This window comes from Sinocyclocheilus rhinocerous, unplaced genomic scaffold, assembly GCF_001515625.1.
Source record: "Sinocyclocheilus rhinocerous isolate Xijiao unplaced genomic scaffold, SAMN03320098_v1.1 scaffold1300, whole genome shotgun sequence".
Lineage (NCBI taxonomy): Eukaryota > Metazoa > Chordata > Actinopteri > Cypriniformes > Cyprinidae > Sinocyclocheilus > Sinocyclocheilus rhinocerous.
Window position 1 is genome coordinate 473,570 of NW_015666578.1, and position 9,710 is coordinate 483,279.

The 9,710-nt window shown below is 38.2% G+C and overlaps 1 protein-coding gene across 1 annotated transcript in view; it reads right to left on the reverse strand.

Moving 5' to 3' along the window:
• The window catches only part of LOC107732928 (serine incorporator 2-like), a 17,212-nt gene extending 8,473 nt beyond the window's left edge, over positions 1–8,739 (reverse strand). The window contains exons 1-7 of the mRNA XM_016544367.1: positions 8,644–8,739; positions 7,973–8,134; positions 6,398–6,585; positions 6,131–6,210; positions 4,553–4,690; positions 2,766–2,935; positions 2,176–2,266 (exon numbers count right to left, since the gene is read on the reverse strand). Coding sequence (XP_016399853.1) covers positions 2,176–2,266; positions 2,766–2,935; positions 4,553–4,690; positions 6,131–6,210; positions 6,398–6,585; positions 7,973–8,134; positions 8,644–8,682 — 868 coding nt within the window. The 5' untranslated portion in view covers positions 8,683–8,739. The remainder of the gene's footprint in view (positions 1–2,175; positions 2,267–2,765; positions 2,936–4,552; positions 4,691–6,130; positions 6,211–6,397; positions 6,586–7,972; positions 8,135–8,643) is intronic.
• Positions 8,740–9,710: the final 971 nt, after the last annotated feature.

Here is a 9,710-nt window from a genome sequence, read left to right on the forward strand (position 1 = left end):
ATGAGGAAAAAAAATTAACTTAAATGATTTTAGCAAATGGCTGCAATATAACAAAGAGTGAAAAATTTAAGGGGGTCTGAATACTTTCCGTACCCACTGTATGTTTTGCAGCCAGCTGGTCCTCACAGAATACCTTCGCCAGGTTTTACAAGTTGGATGTGCCGTCCTTGGCGTCTCAAGTGCTTTCGGTGAGTCACTTACCTCACTTATTCTTCTAGTTTATTGCTATCTGCAATTTGGGGCACAGTTTGTTACAGCGTACAGCTGTTGACACTGTGCAGGTCTGTGTACATTTTTATATTTGCTTTTGGTACGTTGCACGGCGCTACCTTGCTGCTGTTGTTGTGTCTGCCCTGTATCCAGTGCAGCCGCTTGTTTATTTTGGCCAGATATGCTAATTTGGTATACCCGAGTTAAGATGTTCATTGGTCTAGCTCCACCTATCAGTTGCGGGCTTTCCTAGCCGCATCACTATTGTTTGGGAATTGTGTGTTGTGCTACCCCATGCTTGGTGTGGACTTAGCCCTTGGTTCGGGCTGATCTTTGCCGCTCTCACGGCGGGATTGTATACCATTCCCCTTGTGAATGCTTAGCAATGTATAGTAAAACACTCGAAAGGGAACGTCTCCAGTTACTGTCGTAACCTCGGTTCTCTGAGAGTGGGAACGAGACATTGTGAAGGTCGCCGTGATCGCTGCTCGATCAGTAGTGCAAGCGTTCAGTCTTAGATTCTGAGGCAATTGTCGTTCTCAACGCATTATATACTGCCTGCAGTCTTATCAGTTTTTGCATGCGATTTGAATAATTAGCGACAATTGGCCAGTTTATTGTACTGGTGTTATCCTATACGGTTTCGGGATTTCAGAGAAGGGGAGGAGTTCCCACTGCGAATGCTTCACAATGCAGAGTGAACGCTCTCAGGGAACCGAGACGTTTTCAGCATTGATTTCTGAAAGATCATGTGACACTGAAGACGAGTAATGAAGCTGAAAATTCTGCTTTGATCACAGAAATAAAAAAAATTTAATTTTACAATATACTGTGACAGAAAACAGTTATTTTAAAGGGGTCATATGATGCTGCTAAAAAGAACATTATTTTGTGTATTTGGTGTAATGAAATGTGTTTATGCGGTTTAAGGTTCAAAAAACACATCATTTTCCACATACTGTACATACTGTACATCCTCTATGCCCCGCCTTTTTGAAACGCGTCGATTTTTACAAAACTAATCGGTCTGAAAAGCGAGGTGTGCTGGGATTGGCCAGCTATCCAGTGCGTTGTGACTGGCTGAATACCTCAAGCGTGTGACGGAAAATAATGTGTTTTGTTAACCTTAAACATAACACCAAGAGCTTGTAACACTCCAAAGAGAAAGGAAAAATTGATATCGCATCATATGACCCCTTTAATTTGTAATAATATTTAACAATATTACTGTTTTTACTGTATTTTGATCAATTAAATGCAGCTTTGTTGAGCACAAGAGACTTCTTTCAAAAATCTTATAGACCCCAAACTTTTGAATGGAAATGTACATAAAAATTAATTTCTGCAAACAATCACTGAAATAGGTTTTGTGAGATAAATGTCACTTGTTTCTGTGATGGCCTCCTAGACACTTTCTCTCTTTGCTAGTCAATCATTGTGCACATTCAAGTTTGTTGACATACCTTTGAAGGGTGAGGTTTTGAAGTCTTTTAAAACAAAATAAATTAGGCAAGTCAGTCCCACATTGCTTCCATGTCCTCTCTATACTGTACTATGTGAATAAAGATGAAAAATACCCCATCCCACCCTATTGGCCAGATACCAAACATCACACCTATTTAAATGTCACTTCATTTAACTCACAAAACTGCCATCATCGTTGTTCTAGTTATAAAAGTTTAAACAAAATCTTATCACGCCTAAATTTTTGTGTCTTTTTAACTCCGACTGCGCTGTGTTTTAATCATCTTAACGTCAAACTCTTAAAAGCTGTCAACTTTTTATTGTCCATATAAGCACACTTTTACCTGACAGTGTTTTTCTGATGTCTCTTTCAGAGATGAGGGTCAACATATGAACTAAATTCTCATCTATTAAAATCAAATCAGAAAGCTCAAGAGGTACAACAAAAACAAAGAAAAAAGCATTAAAGAAGTTAATGTCATATGGACATGTGAGACTCACTGGGGTTGTTGCTCATCGCAGACCATGTGAGATACATGGTGTAGAGAGAGATGAGAGACGCCTGGAGCAGACCAGAGCTCGGCTGAGCCTCCTGCAACACATTTACCAACAATGTGAATCATTCTGTCAGCTTATAGTGATGTGACATGTGGCCAAGTATGGTGACCCATGCTCAGAATTAGTGCTCTGCATTTATCCCATCCAAAGTGCACACACACAGCAGTGAACACACACACACTGTGAACACACACCCGGAGCAGTGGGCAGCCATATTTTTATGCTGCGGCGCCCGGGGAGCAGTTGGGGGTTCGGTGCCTTGCTCAAGGGCACCTCAGTCGTGGTATTGAAGGTGGAAGAGAGCGCTGTACATTCACTCCCCCCACCTACAATCCCTGCCGGTACGAGACTCTAACCCACAACCTTTGGGTTACGAGTCCGACTCTCTAACCATTAGGCCACGACTTCCCCCTGATGTGTGCAGGATGACATGAAATGTTCACATTCGGATAGACTTGTCTGTTTTATCTTGTTTAAATCCATTCAGTGAGAAAAGCAAGAAAACAAGCGACGCAAATGCGTGTGGGAATGACCTGCACTTTTGGAAGAACGGCCACCACAGACACAATGATGCAGAAGATGAGGTTGAGGCTGATGAAGGCTTTGTGCTCGGCGCAGTCATCCGGCTGTGTGTAGAATACATAGAACAAAACCACAGCAGCAAACGCACAGATATAGTGCACCAGTGTGAATGAGAGCAGGGCTGTGGAGAAAACACACACATCCGTCAATATTCAAGTGGAAAAAACTGTGCAAAGCAACAGAATTGTAGCCAATCAGCTGATATGTTATATACCGCTATGATGATTTTGAATAAAAAAAGAAACCAAGTGAGCAACAAAACGTCCCTCGTGGACCCTTTTCACATTTACAGGAATCTCAAAAGCAGAAGTGTTCACAGTTGGGTAAACTTCCATACTTCTATAGTCAACGAATGTATTTTTTCATTCCCATTTGCTCCAATATCAAAAGACAAAATAGCTTGGGTTTCTATGACTTTACAAAAGAGGAACAAATATCGAGAGCAGGGGTGTTTCTAGCTTTTCATCAGTACTGAGGCACAGGCAAAATAAAGTGAGTACAATACAAAAAAAAAAAAAGTGTGCCTATATTTTGATACTCTTTTTATTAAACACTGTTTTGGATATAAATAGTCTTTACCTGCGGCACAGAGTCGTTCAAAAGCTGCTTAAAATTGCTAAATTCCTACAATGAATTGTAGGTAAATATTCAACTTATCCAGCGCTTATAAGGTATCCCGTTACTATTGAAGTGTAAGAAACGGGTTAAAACTAATTAATCAAACTGCCCAAATTAATCAAACTGAATAGCAAACAATTTCAGAACTTTTTGCAAACCCGTTTAGATCCATTTAGATCAAAAGAGTGATTCATTTCTGAATCTGGCATTGCCAGTTATGATTCAGAACAGCTGACAGAAAACCCACAACTCTGTTGCTGAAATATTATCATGAAAATGATTCTCAGGTCGATATACAGTACATCAATCCCACACTGACACATTAGGATTTATTAGTAATATACTAAATAGATAACACTTTAAATTAAGCAACACGTTCACTATTAATTTGCTGCTTATTGATAGTAGGGCTGCAAAGGGGTGGAAAGTTTCCAGAAAATTTCCGGAAACTTTCCAAAAATCCCTGGAATATTCCAAAAAAAAAAATCCTGGAAAGTTTCCAAAATTTCTTGAATATTTCTTAAATTTACTGAAAATTTTCCACCTTTTTGCAACCCTAATTGATAGTAAGTAAGGTAGTTGTTGTAGTAGTTATATTTAGGTATGGGGTAGGGTAAGGGTAAGGGATCTAGAATATGGTCATGTAAAATATGGCAATAATTTGTGCTTTGTAAGTACTGATAAACAGCCAATATGCTAGTAATATACATGTTAATGAGCAACTAGTTCAGTGGTCTCAACCTTTTGGGCATGAAGTGCCATTTTCAATTTTTCTGGTTAACCACTGTGTCTCGTTTTCCCGACTGCTCGTGTGCCAGTGATTATCCCTCTGCGTGCCATAGGTTGCGAATTGGTCCCTAATCTAAAGTGTTACCACTAAAAATTCTAAATGAAAATATATAAAACTGTGGAAGATTTATAATGATAATAACTGGGGAAGTGACAGTCTGTAAAAAGGGTCCACTGCTTGTCAAAGCTGCAGCTGGTTAGAAGAGAACGTTATATTAAAATGGCAAAGACAGCTTATAATACCGGTGACTTTAACATGACACCTGCTTTCAGCTCTTATCTTTATCAGTTCAAAAGCTTGGTAACAGAGAAACAATGCTGCTGAACATACCTGCATACCAGCATTTGCTGTTCCCGTTCTCTGCGTTCTCCACCCACCTCTGGTTCCAGGTGTGAGCGAAATCCACCAGCAGAATGAGCTGGATCAGAATGAAGACGAAGGACCCGACCACACCGAAGTAGTACCACACTGCAACGGACATCATGTAGGCTAAGTTAGACATCCATTCCTGACCAATGAACTGGAGAGACTTCACCAGCTGCTCCTGACATCTGGAAGGGATTTCTCGTTTCATAAAGTCTGCACTCACAAAGAGCCATTTCTAGTCAAGGAAACATTTTAAAGCGGAGCATAACGAGAAAAAGTTCAATTAAATTGACTACAAAATTTAGATTTAGGATTACAATAAATTACCAGACTCAGACTTTTCAGGTATGGAAATTGCAATTTTAATACTCCCTGAAATTTGGTTTTCAGTGACAGTGGGAATCCTGGTGTATGTATGGGATTATCAACATTTTTATTCCCATCTGGTTTTACACAAGAAACTGCTATTCCTCCTGGGAACTACAGAGCACTGAAAAACAACCTACACTCTCAGAAAAAAGGTACAAAAGCTGTCACTGGGGTGGTACCTTTTGTACCTTTAAGGTACCAATATGGACTCTTTAGATACAAAGGGGAAGGGGTGCCTTTTGAGAAGGTACCGCCCCAGTGACAGCTTTTGTACCTTTTTTTTTTTTTTTTAAATGTCAATAAAGAGTGATTAATATTTAATACAGCCACACACTCAGTGGTCATTTACCATAACTTCTAAAAAGTGGAAAAATATTTGGGAAAATAATTACAACAACAAATAATATGTAATTATTAAAGGGAATAGTTCACCCAAAAATGAAAATTTTATGTTTATCTGCTTACCCCCAGGGCATCCGAGATGTAGGTGACTTTGTTTCTTCAGTAGAACACAAACGGAGATTTTTAACTCAAACCGTTGCAGTCTGTCAGTCTTATAATGGAGGTGGATGGGAATCACGGCTTTGAGAGTCAAAAAAACATACACAAACAAAACCAAATTAAACCTTGCGGCTCGTGACGATACATTGATGTGTAAAGACACGAAACGATTGGTCTGTGCAAGAAACTGAACAGTATTTTACCTCTGATTTACAGCAATGTCTGAACTGTCCTGAGCGCATCCTGAGTGCATTCAACAGCCAGCGCATGAAGCATCGTCTTCTTCTTGCTTTACGGCGGATCGCAGACTTATAAGTGCATTACCACCACCTATCTCTCAAATGGACCATTGACACTATCTACAATCTCAATTAGGAGTGTCAATGGTCCATTTGAGAGATAGGTCGAAATGGTCCCTTTAAACAGCTTGAAAGATCAAATAAAATTTTTTATATAACTCCGACTGGATTCGTCTGAAAGTTTCACTTCCATTATATGACTGACAGACTGCAACGGTTTGAGTTAAAAATCTCCGTTTGTGTTCTACTGAAGAAAAACGAAGTCACCTACATCTCGGATGCCCTGGGGGTAAGCAGATAAACATCACATTTTCATTTTTGGGTGAACTATCCCTTTAAGCTATTATTAGTCCTTATTGATCAGCTGATGTACCTGTGTTGAAAGCCCCATCTGGAATGAAGAAAGCTCCCACTGTGAGAGCGACCAGAATCAAGAACTTGAAGAACCAGAAACTGAAAAACAACATACACGGTCACATCGGCACGGGTCATTACATAAGACTTCCCGGACAAAATAAAACTATTGTGCAAAAAGGAATTTTCCATATTAAAAAAAAAAAAAAGCTTTCACCAGCAGAGGGCAGCACTGAGAACACCCTGTCCATCATCACAGCTGGTACAGCAGATAGTAAAACTATACCCGTTTTGAATCGTGGCTCGTGGATCCTTGCTGCTTCTCACACGGATCATGATGATGGAGAAGAGGAAGAAGAAACAGGCCATGGCAAAGCACATCCTGTAGACCGACTTATAGCCAACAATGATCTCACAGTTCACCTTCCCTTCAAATCCAGGTATAGAAGAGCCTCCTTCACAAAAACCAGGGATCTGTTGATAAATTCAAGAAAGAAAAAAAACTGCAGCTTTACAAATATAATAGTTCAATCTCCCTTTACAGTCTTGATAACCTACTGTGGCTGTTTATATGTTCAAACACATAAACATTTGAAAAATTTAAATGTGAGATTATGAATATGTGAGATTATGAATGTATAAACCACTAAATAAGTTTAAGCTTGCTGCGGTTTCATAAAGCTACTAAAGCACGGCACAAATTAGAGAAGGCAAACAAACCAGCCAAAGAGCAGATTAATGTATTTAGAGAACACAAACATATATATTCTTGTTAACTTGCTTTTGATACAAGTATGCAAATATAAACATGCAAAAAAATATTTTGGAAGTGTAATGTTGTTAGTAGTCTAAGGTTATTTTCCCACAACCTACAATATATCCATCTCAACATCAAACACAACTGAAACATGGCTTTATATTAGGCTTAGAAAACCGCAAAGAGGGAACTAATCTAATCATTACTACAAATTATTAGGAGAATAATTCTACTAATGCTAATTTCAGAAGCCTAATATTTATAAACCTAAAGTACATTTTACGCACAGTGAGATTCAGAATGTCAGAAATTCACTTACATTTAATTAGAAATAAACTAGGAATAGAAATAGTGCAGAAATAATTATTTACACTACCTGTCAAACTTTTTGAATAATTAAATGTTTTTGAAATAAGTCTCTTACGCTCACTAAAGACATATTTATTTGATCAAAAATACCGTAAAACACTAATAATTAAATGTTATTACAATTTAAAATAACTTTTTTTATTTTAATATATATTAAAATGTAATTTATTGCTGTGATCAAAACTGAATTTCAGTGTCACATGATCCTTCAGAAATCAGTACAATTATTATCTACACTGCAAACTGTTTTTGCTGCTTAATAGTTTTGTGGAAACTACGATACTGTTTTTTTCTTCAGAATTAGTTTGATGAATAGCCACCATTTATTTGAAGTACAAATATATAAATGTCTTTACTGTCACTTTTGATCAGTTTGCGGCGTTCTTGTTGAAAATTCAGCTTTGCATCACATGAATAAGTTACATTTTAAAATACACATTCACATAGAAAAGTTATTTTAAACTGTAATGATATTTTACATTATTACTGTTTTTACAGTATTCTGATCAAATAAACTGCAGCCTTGGTAAACATGGGAGACTTCCTTCAAAAATATATCTAAATTTATGACCAGTGGTGCCAATACTTAGAAAACAAATATAGACATTTATTTATTTGTTTGTTTTGTTTATTTCCATGTTTGGTCTCAGATTAAAACGTCCCCAAATTTAAGTTTTAGAGCCGGGCAATAAAAATCAATCATTCAATCTGACACTGGTCTATCTTTCCTTATACCTTCTTGAGCTGTGTCTCCATGCCGGGCAGGATCATGATGATGGACACTATAGTGCCCAGCAGCAGGAAGAAGGAGAAGGCCAGGCGGGTCACAGTGGAGTTGTATGTAGAAGGACAGCATCCTGATAAAAGACAGGGCGCAGAGCCGCACAGACAGGACGCCTGCAGTGATGGGAAGCCAAGTCACCTTTATTTCTATAGCGCTTTATACAATACAGACAGACTGTGTCAAGCAGGAAAAGAGTTGGTCAAGAAACACTCAACAGAGCAAATACACACATTTCTCCGTACTACAGGAAGAACATGAGTAGCCTGGACCTGTATGTTAAACATTTATATTAAACAGCACTGGTAAAAATGGAAATGTTTGGTCTGGAAAGCGAGTGAACCGCTCGCGGAGAAATTCGGCAAACTTACAGCCGAGGTGTTGTATAGGTAGACACTGTGTGCAAATATGACCTTACTGAGAGCAAACAGAGTCTAAAAACATAAAGAAACACCGTCCTTGAGTCATTTATTTATGTTTTTATAGTTTATTTACGTAAGCAAAACGAGGAAACAACCTGTAAAACTCGTCTCGGTTATACAAGTTTTGGGGGAAATGCGCTGCTGTCTTTACCAGATGAAATTTGACAACATTGATTTGAGTCAAAATAATATTTTAGACTTACGCAGCTCGCCAGCGAGCACAAGGCCATACACGCACCCATAATGAAGGAGAAGACACCGAAACTAAAGCAAAAACACGGAAGTCAATCTTTCCGCCTCATTCGACTTTCTTAAGAAAGGAAACTCTAAAGAGTGAGCAATGATTGGCTGGGAGACGCATCGCTGGACCGGTGGACCAATCAGACGGCAGTACAGAATCATCGCTGAAGGAACAAGCCAATCAGATGACAGGGTTTGGAAAGATGACTTTTATAACGCTGCAGAGCCGTTGAGAAACAGAGTTGCGACACGCTTTGATCTCGCCGCCACGCGGTCACGTGGTTCGTGGAGCTCTCAATGGTTCCAAACAACTCCGTGCTGTCAATATGTTTGAATGGGTTTAAGTATGATAGACAGCAGTTTCACTATATTTGCAGCAATTTCTAGTGATTATTAACACATCATGTGCATTTACTGTGTATTGATAACTACGCTGACTACGTTTTACAATCGCATTTTATTCTGGGGAGTGATGAAGAGACAGCATTAATATTTTTCTAATATGCTTATTATTGATATTACAATTAGTGTAGTATTTAGGCTAAATAGAGAAAATGTTTTTTAAATTCCAGTGCAAAGAGGCAAATTAGAGACGTTTGGTGGCCAGAAAAATAATATTCCTATGTAATGCCATGGTTTAACCACTAGATGCCAGTATGGCTGCTTAATAAATATAGCCTACATCAGGGGTTCTCAAAGTTTACATTCAAAGGTCCGAATCTGAATTCTCATCAACCTCAAAAGGTCCGAAATAATTAGTACAAAACTTGTTTTTAAAGGGTTAGTCCACCCAAAAATTAAAATTAGTGTTTTACTCACCCCAGAGCAGGGGCGTAGCCATCATTTCAGAAGTCAGGGGAACAGAAATGTTATATATATATATATATAACATCATAGTATAACATTGTATAACATTTTATAAAATGTTTTATCTGCTCATCAAGCCTGCATTTATTTGATCCAAAGTACAGCAAAAGCAGTAATGTTGTGAAATATTTTTACTATTTAAAATAACTGCTTTCTATTTTAA